Genomic DNA, 16,296 nt, shown 5'->3' on the forward strand with positions numbered 1-16,296 from the left:
TGAATACTACTGAAGCAGTATACATACCAACCCTCAATCTTAAATCCTTCTTCACTTTATGAATCCTCCTAAATTTAAGGTGATGTTTAATAAAAAAAAACTGTATTAATATTAAATTGGAATATTTTCTTGCATCTTAATTATGTGACATTTACCACAGGATCAACCTTTACCTTGTCCTGTGCCAGGAGTGGGGAGAGGGAATGCATCTGCCATTAATAAAGCATCCCTAGGTACTGCTTTTAAATAGCTGTGCTGTAGTGGTAAATGTAAGAGCAACCAAAGGAATGAGTGATGTTCATAAACATCATCATCATTTGCTAGCCAGCTAAAGCAAACCGGGCGCTGCACAGAGATGGAATTTATTCCTCCATGTCCATTTATATAATAGGGAAGTCATTGCAGTGTGTTAGTGGCAAGGCTACCCACACACCTTACTTGACATGTTTCACACACAATTATGGTGCAAAGATTGGGTATGACAAATGGCACGCCAAAGTTCCTTTAAAAAAAGGGAACTGACTCATTTCTAGCAAGCCCAGACACAGTCATGATCCTGGGGTTCAGGGTGGAGTAGAGAGGAGGCAGCAGACAAGTAAATAGCTAACCTGGTAACCCTGCCAAAATATAGACAAAGTGTCAGCTGCTTTTATTTTAGTCAGCATAAATGTCATGTCATACAGATTTCCTACAGGAAGTTCAGCTCCCCCTCCTCCCCACTTCATTGCAGTATAATTGCTGCTTTCTTTGTTCCCCAGTAGTTCAGGATTGGGTTTGCTCCAAAAGGCATGTATTGGACAGCTTATATGTATTTTCTTTTTAAAGTTTCGGTCTTTAATTCTATAGAAAGCTCCAGTTAGGAAAACAGTCATATCCAAGCATAGAAGTCAGTTACTAGGGGCCAAAGTCTCTCCCGCCTCCAGTAAAATATTTGAGGGGACCAGGGACTCCCAAAGTTGTGATTGATTATGCAAGGCGGGGCTTATTCCCCCCCCCCCCCACGGGCAATATTTTATTCAAGTTGGCACCCCTGTCTCCAGGTCCTGCCAGATTGTGTGTTTTTTAAATTGCTCCATAAATGTGCAGTTTGGGGTCATTTGTTGTGGGGGGCTTAAATGCCCCCCCGATATAAAATATTGCATTTCCCCTATATTCAAACTGCAGTATTTGCCACTGGAAAGTAATGAGATTATTTCCTCCAGGTAGTGTATATTGGTTGCCCTTTGGAATGTTGTTGTGTGGAATAAGGTTGTGCAGGTGTGAGAAGTACCTGTTGCCTAGTGCCCACAATTCATGACAAGTCAGAGTCTCTCTATACCCAGTAACCAAGCATCGTAAAAAATATTTCATTGTTTTATTTTCCTGTTTAGAGGTTGAGCCCTCCCACTTTGCCGTCCCCAAAACATGAGACTGTTCGAATATGGGCACATTTTGTGACCAATTCCCTAGTCAATAGCAAGGTAATGATCCCCTCTCCTCCTCAGTAGTGTATAGCTGATCACTGGTAGTTTATGCACCTAATTCCACCCCACCCCCCTGGTCTGCTAATGCCAATTTTGCTAGGCATTGACTCCCGAAGGCAGCAAACAAGGGTTCTTGACAGTTTTGAAAACCAAATGACTCAGCTTTTGTTGCTCTAAAATAACAGCTTGGTTCACATGTCACATTTGGTGGTGTCCAAACTTCTTTCAAAGAGGGCCAAATTTGAAGATTGAAGTTGTTGAGCTTTTTTTAGGGTTGAAGTTGTGGAGGTGTTTGGTTTTTATTTTGCCACAGGGGCCAGATTAAACCAACCAGCGGGCCGGATTAGGCCCCCCAAACGGACTTTGGACATGCCTGCTTAAACGAACCATGGTTGAAACCCAGGGTCATAATTTGTTTCTTTCCATTACAATTATAGTTTGTGTCTTAATAATGTGTGAACCTGGGATTGTGAAAGCATTTAGCTGTTCAAGAGTCCTTGGCTACTGCTGAATGTGTGGATAACACTGGCTGATTTTCTTGTGGTGGGCTCTATACTACATGTGAGTTGAATGGCAGCTAACCATGGGGTAGGGAATGTCAGTGGGTGACAGCACTGCATTGAAATTGTACCTAAGATTACCTGAAAATCAGTCTTACATTTGGGGAAAGAATTGTATTCTCCTATGTGGACTCTGATTTTAAAGAAATCAGCCCTGAGTGCTCACTGGAAGGACAGATCCTGAAGTTGAGGCTCCAGTACTTTGGTCACCTCATGAGAAGAGAAGACTCCCTGGAAAAGACCCTGATGTTGGGAAAGATGGAGGGCACAAGGAGAAGGGGATGACAGAGGATGAGATGGTTGGACAGTGTTAGTCGAAGCGACTAGCATGAGTTTGGCCAAACTGCGAGAGGCAGTGGAAGATAGACGTACCTGGCTGGTCCATGGGGTCACAAAGAGTTGGACACGACAGAACAACAACAACAACATGTGGACTCTGATATAGTCCTTGCTTGGTGCTGCTTTGGGTACCAAAATAGAGTACGGTAACCTGGTTGCCCTGCAGCTGACTTGCATTCAAGTACACTTTGCTTGTAGGCTGGCAGCTGTCTCTGGATACCTTTTTTAAAAGGTGGCAAATTGCGAGTGGGAATAGGGTGCATTTGAATTGGTTACCTTCAGTGCTGCCAAAGTATGATACAGTGCAACCCTCTGAAGCAAGCGCTGGATTGGAGTCCTTAGGTAGGCTGTGCTACGCACTCTTATTTTCAGTTTGTTTGTTTATTTGTTTTTAAAGTGGCCTATTACCTTTGCTTGTTATTAGTCCAAAGATTGTTACAGTCAATACTTGGGTTTCTTAGCATTAAACAAACTCTGCAAACTCTTCTAGAAAGAAGTTATTGCTATGTGGATTGTGGAAGCTGTTAATGCTTATTTAATTTGACATTTCCAGATCAAGCAGTTTTGCGGACAAAAATGTGTATAAGGCGCCCTTGAGCTGACCATAGTTAATTTTTAAAATCTTTCAGTATTGTATTTCTGCCATGACATTGTTGACCCCACTGTTTTACAAGTATAGTACTTAAATGTTTACTGGCATGAGTTGGTCCAAGTTGGCTTCCCAGCTCTGCCGAACAGAATTTTGAATATAGTCCTGTATAAGGGTGGGGGTGGAAATAGTCTAAAGATTCAGGGAGATCTCTGCCAAGAAAAAGAAAAAGAATACTTTGAGCTGGCTAATCAATTTTCTGTTAATTTCAAGGCTTACAGATAAACAATTGAATCCCAGGTTCTTTCTCTTTGTGCTTTTAAATACTGTATGTACCTGAAACTACTGGAAGAGGCTATCTGAGGTCTGGGTTGAGCCGCCATCAATATAGGGGTGGTAGCCAACTATTTTTCTTTATTTCATCACATTTCTGATTTTCCAGAATAAGCAGTTTGAGGCAAGACAGGTCCCAAACCATTTAATTGCAATTCTGTTCTTGAATCTAAACTCAACTTAAATTATTTTGAATTTGGACTACACAAACCTCTCCCCAAGGCATGGCTTAGGCTACTTTATAGTTCTACCATTAGCCGCAGGACTTTTATTGAAGCACTCTGAAATACTTTTTTGCTCTTTTACTCTCACTTATATCTCATATGGTTATCCAAGGTAAGCTATGCAATCATTTGTGGAAGTAAGTGCTGTGGTTTGTAACTGCTCCCTTTATTAGTGCTGATATAAATCCATTGCTTGCATTCTCTCTAGAATACACTAAAACAATTGTTGAATAGAGTTTCTTCAGAGATAAGTACTGGAGTGGGATAAGCAACTAGTCCAGAAGTCTTTTGAGTATACTTATTCAAAGTCTTAATACTTTGTGTATGGGACACATATTATAAGTGCATCAAGAAAAGTACTGGTAGTTGTCTCTCCCCCCCCCCCCCCGGTACTTCCCCCATCGCTTCATTTAGTTTACTTTGAAGCCATTTTTTAATGCTGCAGGTTATCCCAAGAGAAAAATGTCTAGGATTGAAAGTGAAGCCGTGGGTGTGAAGTGTATTTCTGACTGTTCTCCATTATTTTGTAATCCTCTGCAAACCTTAATGTTATTGTGAAGATGCATCATTTTTTTGTAGAAAAAAATGCCACGTCTGGGCCCTTTTGAATGACAGTATGTTTTAGCTCTTTGTTAGTCTCACCCTCTGGGACCAACATGGCAAGCATGCTGTTCTTATACCCCCCCCTTTTTTTGTAAACTTGTGAAAATTGGGAACCAAAGCCATGAAAGAAATGACAGTTGAAATGTAAACAGCCACCCTCTCTCTCTCTCTCTCTCTCTCTCTCTCTCTCTCTCTCTCACACACACACACACACACACACACACTCATACACAAACACACACATGCTATGTCTGTATCTTTGTCTGTAGTATTTTGCCAGTTTGTAAGAGGTCCCTACCTATAACCCCTACATTTATTTGCTACCAAACATCCGGTATCCCATTTGGCTAGCCAGTAAAGAACGTTCAGCATCTTGAGTTGTCAGTTCATCACAGCTCTAAATGTTGGGCACAAAATCTCTCTATCATGTTAAATTCAGAAACAAGAAGGGGGGGAAATGGAAGAAGCACTCATCTTTCTGCTCCCCCAGGCTTCAATAGTCTCTGTAATTTTCCCATTCTTGCTCATCGGTGAGCTTTCCCCAGCAATGCTACAAATAAGTATATTTTATTCTTTGGGGATTTCCAGCTAATTTTAGAACCTTGTTGTTTATCTACAAAAAAGCAGTTTGATCTCTTCTTATAATTCCTCTGCTTTTCATGCAACACTGAGCTGATACCCAGTGTGACTGCTAATTAGCAGCTGAAACGACAGTAGAAGAAAACTATAATTAACAGTGCTAGGTTCATGGACTGATGGGCCTTAAATAATTATGTGGGTATGTTAGAGCGAGCATTGTATGTTTAACATGAAAATTGCATACTAAGTGAAGAGTGAATATACAGGTAGGGCTTAGTGTATACCACAATTTTGTGCAAGTACAGACAAAGCACATAATGTAGAAATCAGCTTCCTTAGAAGTTCAAGCTTGCATTTAGAAAACAAAGCAAGTTTCTAGTTCTTAATATTTTGTAGTTATGCTTGAAATTATTGAACCAGTGCTTCCTGAAATCACATTTTATTCAGGAGCGTTTTCCTGTGGTCAAAAGTTGTGTCTTCAAAGCTCCATATAGGCTCTTGTGCTTTTGTGTGGCACGCAGAAGCAGAATAAATTATGCAGAATAGAAAAAAAACATGCAGTTGTTTATGCAAAATAATAAAAACATGTCCTGGGGCAAGGGCTGAAGGCTCGCAGTGCAGCAACTTGGCTGAAGCTAAGTGGATCTGTTGAGGGCCTAGATGGGAGAATGGCTAGAAATTCCTGGTATGGTGCCAACTTCCTTGGTGGAAGAAAGGTGAGATTCAAACGAAATGAATTAAATTATAAAATGAATTATATTATAAACAAGCATTTTTTTTACAAGTTGCAGGGCTGGGTTTTCCTTGTTGCAGAATCGGGTTAACTTTGGTGCAGATTTGCTTATTTTATTTCAGACAACTTTTTCTAAGTATTCCCACTCCCGCCCTTTCTTCTCCTCTCATTCTTCAGGGACCGTTTTCAAGATTAGAAATTTATGAAATTCTATAAATGTTTGATTCCATGTATTAGTGGTAAAGGCTTTCTTTCTCCTCAGAGACAGTTCACCTCTTCATCCAAAACCGCCCAAACACATTTAATGATTTTTTTTTTTAATGGCAAACTCTCCTAAATGTAGCCTAGTTTTCATTGGATAGACTGTCATTGGGGGATGTTCATTGAAGGGGAGCAGGAATCTTGTGGTTTGCAGCTACCGTATTTCCTGCAGTTGTGAAACTGTTACTTGTTATGTATATGATCAATTTTATATCAATGCCAGCAAGTTACATTTTAGGAGTCAGCACTGAATTTCATATACTTATGTGACCCAGGCAGTTGGAGTTTTCAAACCTGACCCTAAGCAATAAATAATATAGTCATATCAGAGAATATTAAACTCATTTATATATGTTATTGGTCTTCAAACTGTGTTCCTGGAAAGTGTATATAGAGTTGCTTAATGTGAGGATCTGCAGTGTCAGGCAAAGTTTGCCTTTTCCTACCAATTTTCTTCTGTAACATGTGCATCTGTAACGTTGTGTGTGTTAATACAGGAATTATTTTCCAACTCCCAGGACCTATTTGAGAGGACTGAAAATTACTGGGGCTTGGCAGGGGCAGGGTGGGTGAGTGAGGATAGGGCAAGCTGTGGTACGGAGACCCAGCCACAGATGTCCCCTGGTCCACCATTTGAGAACTGCTGTGTTAGGATATTGGTTCAACTCTGACCATGAGGCACAGCCAGTATCTTGTGTGAGCAGAACCCTAGAACTTGCTTCAGAATTCTTCATAATGCGATTCCTTGACAGGCAGATCAATGTGGAAGGTGGAAACATTGAAAAATGCTGATCTAAGCTATGAATTTATTGCTAAACTGGGGATAACATCACTCATCCTGACTAGTGAATGCCTCCACTTCCACTCTAAGGCACACGTCTGCCAAATTGTAAACAACTTATTTTTCTAAGCACTTCCTTCCAATCTTTAAAAAAATGATTGTACTGCATATCAGATTTCCAAGTCAGGTATGTGAAATAATCCATTTCTCTATTGTGGCCTACTTAGTAAAAATAGCAGATTCCAATTGTTCATTCAGAAAGGTCAGCAACTTTTAAAATAACACATTTCCCTTCCCACATCCAAACAAGCCTATACCACAGTCTTTATAAACTTTTGTAGTTTGCTTTATTGTGTTTGAATGCTTTTATTATCCCTATAAGACTTCAGGGCTTTGGTTGAAAAATATCAGACTCTCCAAGTTGTCCCTATTTTCCAGGGACGTCCCTGATTTAGAGAAGCCATCCTGGTTTCTGATTTGATCTTGGAATGTCCCACTTTTCCTTAAGATGTCCCTATTTTCATTGGAGAAATGTTTTACATGTTTTTATATATGTTGGAAGCTGCCCAGAGTGGCTGGGGCAACCCAGTAAGATGTGTGTGGGGTATAAATAGTAACATTATCATTATGGAATGGGACGTCCCTATTTTCATCGGAGAAATGTTGGAGGATATGATGTATCAGGAATTAGATTGACATACTGGGATCAGTTTCTTATTTGACTCAAGTTTGGAAGGTTAGAAGTAACAAGTTCCATGGGTAATATTTTCCTCCCCAAATGCTTTTTTCCCCTGCACTCATGCTTCTGGGTTCATGAATCTACATGCATACATTTGCTGATAAATGTGCATACAAGAATAAACTGAACCTAGCGGCAAATATTTTTCCCAGACCTCCTCATTCTGCCCCAACTTGGATGGCTTCTGACACTCTCCTTTCCCTAAAGAATAAGGAAGGGGGAAGCGTATGCAACTACGACTGTCTTGCTGGGGGAAAACATTGCAAGGTTATTCAGGTTGCTCCTCATAGATTTGTAGCGCTGGGAAATGCAGCTGAGATAGCTTTGTTGTTCCTAGAGGAGGTATAAACTGCCACTTACTTGCTCAGCTGGGAGGTGTTGTTATCTGCCCTGCTAGGAGAATGCATTTTTTGCCTATGTTTCAGCCTGCAGAACGCTAAAGGCTTTGTGCCTAGTTGTGCGTCATCTGCAATGCACTCTGTCAGTTGCTGTTCATGTTCCTGATAAAAGCATAATGACTTAATTATTAGTTCCTTCATGGGCAGTGTAATTGGGGTGGGAGTTAAGAATCTCCAAATGTTGCTTTAATGTGAAGGCACCTGGTCAGCACATGCTCCCGTTTCTGCCCTCACTTCATCCTTCCCTCTGCTTAAAACCTTGTGGCCCCTATGCATGCTCTGCAAGTACTGTGTTAGGACCAGATAAATTAACATCATGCGCTGGGTGCTGTTTGCTATTCTAGACCAGGGCTGAATGCTGTTGCGTGTTCCTTGCTGTTGGCAACTAATTTTTAAGTAGCAAGTTGACCCTTGGTTGAACATTTTTATAAGCTTAGACAGCACTATAACATATGTATGGATATAGGCATTCAAGACTCCTGGGATTTTTTTATCTGTGCTGTAATATTCAAAGAATCTTTGGTGGATGGTCATGTAGCCTTTTCTTAAAAGGTTTGAATCCCCACGACGGGGTGAGCTCCCGTTGCTCTGCCCCAGCTTCTGCCAACCTAGCAGTTTGAAAGCACGCCAGTGCAAGTAGATAAATAGGTACTGCTGTGGCGGGAAGGTAAGCAGCATTTCTGGGTGCTCTGGCTTCTGTCACAGTGTCCCATTGCGCCAGAAGCAGTTTAGCCATGCTGGCCACATGACCCGGAAAGCTGTCTGTGGACAAATGCCGGCTCCCTCAGCCTGAAAGCAAGATGAGCACTGCAACCCCATAGTCGCCTTTGACAGGACTTAACCGTCCGGGGGTCCTTTACCGTTTTACCTTCTTAAAAGTCTCAGTAAAGGAAATCTTACAACTTGATGCAATTATGTAAGATTTTGCTGGGAAAAAATCTGCCAGTTGTCAATTTCTCATTTGCGTGCAAAAGTATCTATATTCTTACTGGGCAATCAGCCAATACAGATCCTTAATGCTGGTCAGAAGAAGCCATTTATTTTCTTTGACTCTTTCATAAAGTAGTATTTTTTTGGTAATATTTCCCCAGGGGTCGACCAAGGTCTGCAAAAGGAACCCCGAAACCAGACACCTACTCCATCAGCAGCACCATCTTCATCCAAGTATCATCGGGCACGATCTGGGGGAGCTAGAGATGAACGCTATCGATCTGGTAAGGCTACTACAAATTCATCTGATAAACATTTAGGGGTTGTTGTATTTTACAAAAAAATTAATATATATATATATTTTTAATCAGGAGATTGTAGCCAATGGTAGTCATCCTCAGAGTAGACCTATGAAAATTATTGGAGATCACTAACTAACTTAGCTTTGTTGACTTCATATGAGTTTACTCTTAAGTAAAACTTAGTTCAGTGCAGCTCCAGGATTTAAACATTGGGGCTATGAGTTTAGCATTTTCATTCCAAATGCTTCCTGTAAAATTTGCTGCATCTTTCTTCTGGCTGGGTTTTGAGTTCTGCTCTGTTGTCCACTTCAAGCATTGTTGCAGAGGCAAGCCTTCAAGCTGCCTTTACTAGAGTCTTAGATTTTAAGGGAGAAAAGGCCTTTTGTGTCATACTTCTTTTTCAGTCTATTAAAATGCTTTTCTAAAAATAAATCCTTAAGTAGAGCATTCACTACCAGAGGCCAGTATCTAGCATGTTGGATTCGTATATGGGAATGGAATCATAGAATTGTAGAGTTAAAGGGTACCCTGAGGGTCATCTAGTCCAACCCCCTGCAATGCAGGAATCTCAACTAGATCATACATGAAAGATGGCCATCCAATCTCTGCCTAAAAACCTCCATGGAAGGAAAGCCTGCCGCCTCGTGTGGAAGTCTGTTCCACTATCAAACATCTTTTACTCTCAGGAAATTCTTCCTGATGTTCCATCAGAATCTCCCTTCTTGTAACTTGAATCCATCAATTTGGGTCCTAGCGTCTGGAGCAGGAGAAAACAAGCTTGCTCCACCCTCCATCTGACAGCCTTTCAGGTTTTTGAAGATATGTTTACTCGTGTTAAAATTCCCCTACAGCCATGCAACTCACTATATGAGCCAGTGTGGTGTAGTGGTTAAGAGCGGTAGACTCGTAATCTGGTGAACTGGGTTCGCGTCCCCGCTCCTCCACATGCAGCTGCTGGGTGACCTTGGGCTAGTCACACTTCTTTGAAGTCTCTCAGCCCCACTCACCCCACAGAGTGTTTGTTGTAGGGGAGGAAGGGAAAGGAGAATATTAGCCGCTTTGAGACTCCTTCGGGTAGTGATAAAGTGGGATATCAAATCCAAACTCTTCTTACCACAAGCTATCTCACAGGGTTGTAAGGATAAAATGAGAATTCTATTTATGCCGTCTTTTATATATATAGGTATGTCTCTTCGCATTTTGGAATCAGTTATCACACCTCAAACTTGGTTTCACTAGATGAGATTCCAAGACCTCATGACAATCTCCTACCAAATACCAAAGTTCACTCCATCAGACAGAAACCTGCAAGATGCAGTGCAATCCAAAATGTTTCCATGTGAAGCATATAATCTCTGCCCACTGAAGGCAACTTGAGACGTTCACATAAAGTGGGTCTCTCATCACCTCTGTCTGCTGTTTCCAGCCCTTGTGAGAGAGCGGAGTGAGGAGATTCATCCATCCTCTGTGGCAAGTTATGTGTTGCTCCTTGCACGCGCAGAACATGCATCTTGGTATGGAGAATACATGCATCCACCTAGCGATGAGAGAAATAGTCAGACTTCTTCTGTCTGCTTCTTGTGAACATTTGCAGCTACCATGAGTCTCCAAGCCCTAGCAGGTATTAGATCTTGCCAAGATCTTGCAACTAGCATTTTAGGCTCATTGATGTCCAAATTTCTACTTCTTAGTGCTAGCAAAGGCACTAAGAGGGAGAGGATGCGGTACCACTTAGAATTTGCTACTTGCTTGCAGCTCACAAACCATTACCCCCTCCTGTCTATATTTTGGAGGTGCTGCATCTGCAAATGTGTGCTGGGAGCCACAATACGTTCTTTAGAAGCCCCATTCTTGCTGCAAAAGCACGAGTTTCATGCGCAGAGGATCCTGCATAGCAGTACTTGAAACCACCACCACTAGCACAGCTCTGGATTCAGATGATCTCATGTATTGTCTGGATCAGCAAGTGACAGGGTATTGGGTGGCAGGGAGAAGTGCCCAAATTCTGTTCATTTATGTATTGATTGCATTTATACCCCACCTTTTTCTCCAAAGAGCTCAAGGTGGCATAGGTGGTTAGCCCCATCTGATTGAATCTGCACAACAATCCTGTGAGGTAGGGTCAGGCTGAGAGGCAGTGACTGGTGCGAGGTCACCCAGCGAGCTTCATTGGATTTGAACCCAAATCTCCTAGGTCCTAGTCCAACGCTCTAGCCACTACTCCACACTGGCTCTTTGGGGCTCATGTCTGACTAGTGAGCATTATTAAAAGTAGGAATGATTTTTCTTAGCTTTAGTATTATGTTCCTCAGCTTGTTTGCGTTATCTGCAGTTCTGTGCCTTGCAGGTAGCTTTTGATGACGTCCTTGCTCCACCCTCGTGGCACACTGTGGTCCACATTGTTAAACTCTGAGTCCTGAATCGTAATTTGCTTTTCTGCCTTTGTCCAATTTGTGCACCACCACTCCAAAGTCACCAGCCAATCAGGAAATTCATTTTCAGCCCTACCCAGCTAAATCCTCTCAGCATACAAGTGTTTTCCTGCCTTTCTTGGTAAAATAACCTTCCCACCACCATTTGTTCCCTCTTATTGTGCTCCTGAAAAAGAAGTCGTTCCTGAAGTATATGAATCATGTGGCGTTTGTTTCATCTGTAGCATTGAACTACTGTGCCTGTCCAGATGAGTCATGTTCAGTAGTTGGCATTTACAGCATGAACTCTTTTTCTTTTTGCCTAATCTCCTTCAGGCTAATCCCCCTGGTCCCTGTCAGCTTGCTGAAATGGCCCTTCTGGAGCACAATGTTCAAACATGAGTAGGCTGCTGCTGCTGAACTCACAAAGCTGTACCAGGCCTTTGAGACTAAAGCATCAGATATGTTCAAATGCTGTTAGGAAAAATTCTATTGAGGGCAGAATTGACTAACAGGTTTTAGGAGGAAATCTTCCAGACATTCATACAGCTATAGCTATATGTGCGTGTGTGGATAAAGGTAAAGGTAAAGGGACCCCTGACCATTAGGTCCAGTCATGTCCGACTCTGGGGTTGCGGTGCTCATCTCGCTTTATTGGCCGAGGGAGCCGGTGTACAGCTTCCGGGTCATGTGGCCAGCATGACTAAGCCGCTTCTGGCGAACCAGAGCAGCACACGGAAACGGCGTTTACCTTCCCGTCGGAGTGGTACCTATATATCTACTTGCACTTTGATGTGCTTTTGAACTGCTAGGTTGGCAGGAGCAGGGACCGAGCAACGGGAGCTCACCCTGTCACAGGGATTCAAACCGCCAACCTTCTGATCGGCAAGCCCTAGGCTCTGTGGTTTAACCCACAGTGCCACCTGTGTCCGAGTGTGGATAGAGCCCAACAATTTGCACGGGAGATGATTTGGGGTCTATGGGCTATGTGACTTGTCAGCATAGTTACTGTTTTAGCTTTGTGCAAATTGGGGAACTTTTCTCCTCTTCTTCCCAACATCAAAGTTGCCATGCTTTTGTGTGGGGTTCCAAAACTCTACCACACACACACACACACACACACACACACACACTTTAAGACTGGCAACAAAAGAGGAACTCACATCTGTACTGGCATATCCCCTGGGTGGGTGTTTTGCTATGCAGTTTAAGTTGGGGGTTTTCACTGAAATAAAGGATACGGATCCTATGTTGAACCATATTCTGGGGCTCTTATATCTCTGTAGTACAGAGAGAGCTGGTTGTCTAGCATGAGTTGCATTTAAAAAGAGGCAGCTATAAAAACATACACTTTTCTCAATGATATCCCCACTGAAGGACCTTTGTAGTAAAGTAATTTGCAGCATTTTATGTGCATGTCTCATACAGGGGTGTTCATGGTTAATTTCACTTATAGCAGGCACCCTGTTTAGAAGTGGTTCTCACTCCCTAGAATGTCTGGGCATGTCTCAGTCAATAAAATAGAACTTTCCTAAACCTTGACATGGGTGAGGATGAATGGTGGCAGAAAATTTTGAATTGGTAATCAGTTGGGATTTCATGTCCCATATTTGGACTGTGCTCTTTTGGTTTTAATCCATCTCCTCTTTTCTGCAATTCTGGTTTGCAAATAAACACTTTGTGTGTGTGTGGGGGGGGGAGAATGTTAATTGTACCTTTGAAAATGTATTGTTTCTATTCATTATATTATAGGGTTGCCATATTCCCCAAAGTGAAAATCCAGACAAAGTTGTTGAGCAGTGTTTCCCCTGAAGTTGTTGAGCTTCCCCCAAAGCTTTTGGGGGAAGTTGTCATCTTCCCCCCAAAAATTAGTTTTGGGGATTTTGGGGGGTTTTAATGTATGTGTGTGTGTGTGTTTTAAAAATCGCTCTACTTTCCATACATCCGGGTTTCCCCAGACATTTTGCCAATTCAGCAAAAATCTACCTGGGCGCCATTTTGCAGCCTGATTCCCTGATGTGTCCAGGACATATGACTGCCCAGTTATATTATTAATGCAGGACTGGCCAACATGGTGCCCTGTGGATTACAATTCGCATCATCCATGCCCATTATTGGGGACTGATAGGAGCCCTAGTCCAAAACATCTGGAGGGGAGCACATGGACTACTCCTGAGTTACAAATGTCAGGTCTCCTCCAGTTCATGTGATGGGTTGAGATCCAGCAGGGGCTGCTGTAGAATTTATGTCAATTCCTCCTTCCCACTGTAATTCCTGAAGCCACCTCCCATGCTATTCCAGGGGTTCCCACAAACCTCTGGAGCATTATTTCAAGGAGCATGCAGGGGGGAAGGCTGAACCCATGATATCACCTCTTTTCCAGCAGAATCTAACCCAATACATTTATGCAACGTAGCATGTTTAGAAATAGAACACTTTCTATGGCAAAAGATAGTAGCAGAAAATCACTAGTTGAGTATCTTCTTATATGGTGTGAAATCAGCCATATTAATCTTATTTTCTTTCTCTTTTAACCTCTTTTCTATTCTTTTTTTATTTAATTATTTTTCCTTTTCTATTTCTCCCCCCCACCCCCCCACCCCAATATTTTGTGTTTTTATTGTATCTACATAAAAGTATTGGTTTGGTGTGTGTTTTTTTTAAAAGGAAAAGATACTAAGTTTTGTACTTTTCTCTATAAACCATAATAATTTTTTTTTTTTTAAAAAGAAAGAAATCAGCCATGTTTTCAGAACCACTGCCCAAACTGGGGTGGGAAACCTATTTCAGCCTTAGGGGCTGAACTGGAAATTTCCCATCCTTCTAGAGGCTGCATTCCAATGGTGAGCATGATAGAAGTGGGCATGATAAAAAGGCACCCCCCCCACCACAAAAGAGAAAGAACAATGCATGTACCTCTGTCCTACCCACTTCCGTTGACCACAAACAAAAGCCCTAAAGTAGGGGTCAGCGAACTTTTTCAGCAGGGGGCCGGTCCACTTCCCTCAGACCTTGTGAGGGGCTGGGCTATTTTTTTGGTGGGGGGGGGAGGGAGGAGATGAACGAATTCCTATGCCCCACAAATAACCCAGAGATGCATTTTAAATAAAAGGACGCATTCTACTCATGTAATAACACGCTGATTCCCAGACCGTCCCTGTGCCGGATTTAGAAGGCAGTTGGGCTGGATCTGGCCCCCCTGCCTTTGTTTGCCTACCCATGCCCTAAAGGCTAAGAAGGTTGACAAGCCACACTTATGAAGTAAGCAGAAAGCAAGTTAAAATAGGTGTGTAGCAGTGTGTGTTTATGAAATGGGGGGGGGAGGGGGAGAGAGATGCAGCTTTGGCCAATTTTGTGGGATTTGTAAGTATGCCCAGTTCCATTACACCTAACCTTGCCAAGTGGCTGCATGCCCGGCATTTCTTACACAGCTACAGAAGGATAGCCCAATAGGTGGCTTTGACGTCGTCTTCTACCATGCAGATTTCTGATGTACTCACTGATTTCCACCCCCATCTGCAGACATCCATACGGAGGCAGTGCAAGCTGCATTGGCAAAACACAAGGAACAGAAGATGGCCCTTCCCATGCCAACAAAAAGACGGTCCACATTTGTACAGTCTCCAGCTGATGCCTGCACCCCTCCAGGTTAGAGATCTACCCGTATCTGCTTGAATTCCTGATTGGAATCTTAAATTTGCAATAGCGTTTCAGTTGGCTCTTCTATCACACTTGAGCCGCGGTTAAAGAATTCCATTTTTTCCCTCTTTATGTCCTCACACTTATGGTTGGTGTTCGTTTTGGTAAGAGGTGAAAGCTGTTTACCCTTCATAAGTCTCTGAAATGAAAAATCTTTGTGTTTTTGTCTTAATCCATAACTTACATCCAAAGGATCTGAAGCTTGCACGTGGGTAATGAGAATTAAACTACTTTACAGTGAATCAGTTCAAGTGCAGCAATTGTTTTCAGCGTTTGGAGGGCTGCGTCCTACTACTTAAGAAGAAATAGTGAAGACTAGAGTGCTCCTGAGTGTGTGCAGAGTTGATTTTTCTCACTGCTGTCTCATCATATTATACTGGATTAGGCTACAGGGCTTTCCTGTGGTAGGGCAGGGCTTCCTGGCAGGCTTTTAAACATTAAACCACAACCACTTACCGTGTGGTTGGCATGAGTTTCCTGTTCATAGAGCGGCCTGAGGTGGTCCTTATTTACTGAGATCTCCAGTAAAAGAGATCAGATGGCTTTGCTACAGATCCTGGTGGTTTTGCTATCAAACATTAATGAGTACACATTTCTTTTTCTCCGGCTGCGCCATAAGTGAAGTGAAGGGCTATGTAAAAACAGATTTACACACTTAGTGTGCTTAGGCTCGTGCCAACAATCCTGTAACGTCTGGGTGTTACACTCTTCTCATTCAAGTAAAATAGAAAATAGTAATAAAAATCAGCATTGTAGTGACACGGTGGCAAAGCTGTTCAGCATTTTTACGATATAAGTTGCTTTATTGTCGGGGTGGGGCCCATATCTTGACCACCAGCCCCCTACCATATTTACCAGCAGTAGTTGTGCTGTTCTAAGAAAAGTCAGATGTAGCAGGGAGGATAGCAGCATAGGTGGGCTTGCGAGGGTAAAGGGACTACGCAGAGTTCAGCAAAAGAGCTCATTGTGCTTCTGGGAATTTTTATGGGAGCACATGGCAATCCTTTAAGGGGATCAGAAATTAACACATGAACATGGCCAGCCTTGGGAGCAAATTGGAAGTAGTGATCTCCCCATATCCTTTTCGCAGCTCCAAATCACTAACCAACTTTAAAAGTCTTCAGGACTATCTGTGGCCAAAGTGAACATCTTGCACATCTTACTAATTCCTGACCTAGGATGTAGTAAAAAACATGTAAACACTGGGTGGTGTTGGAGTTTGAATTATCTGCAAGTTAATTTTCAGTTTGAGTTTCACTTACTGTCAATTCGTTTTCAATTCATTTTGATCATAAAATTAATAAATGGAGACCCCACGCTAATTAGGATTGCCCTTCAAGTTAATTTAGGGA

General features: G+C 42.3%; 1 protein-coding gene across 3 annotated transcripts in view; it reads left to right on the forward strand.

The window, feature by feature from the left end:
- Positions 1–16,296, forward strand: part of DIP2B (disco interacting protein 2 homolog B) — a 155,076-nt gene that overhangs the window by 82,050 nt on the left and 56,730 nt on the right. For 2 of the 3 annotated variants that reach the window (XM_033138692.1, XM_033138693.1), the window contains exons 1-2: positions 8,668–8,816; positions 14,768–14,893. In XM_033138692.1, coding sequence (XP_032994583.1) covers positions 14,821–14,893 — 73 coding nt within the window. In that variant the 5' untranslated portion in view covers positions 8,668–8,816; positions 14,768–14,820. Of the gene's footprint in view, positions 1–8,667; positions 8,817–14,767; positions 14,894–16,296 lie in introns of those variants that run through there. The other variant, XM_033138694.1, reaches the window with a different exon arrangement.

The sequence above is a fragment of the Lacerta agilis genome, chromosome 2, assembly GCF_009819535.1.
Source record: "Lacerta agilis isolate rLacAgi1 chromosome 2, rLacAgi1.pri, whole genome shotgun sequence".
NCBI lineage: Eukaryota > Metazoa > Chordata > Lepidosauria > Squamata > Lacertidae > Lacerta > Lacerta agilis.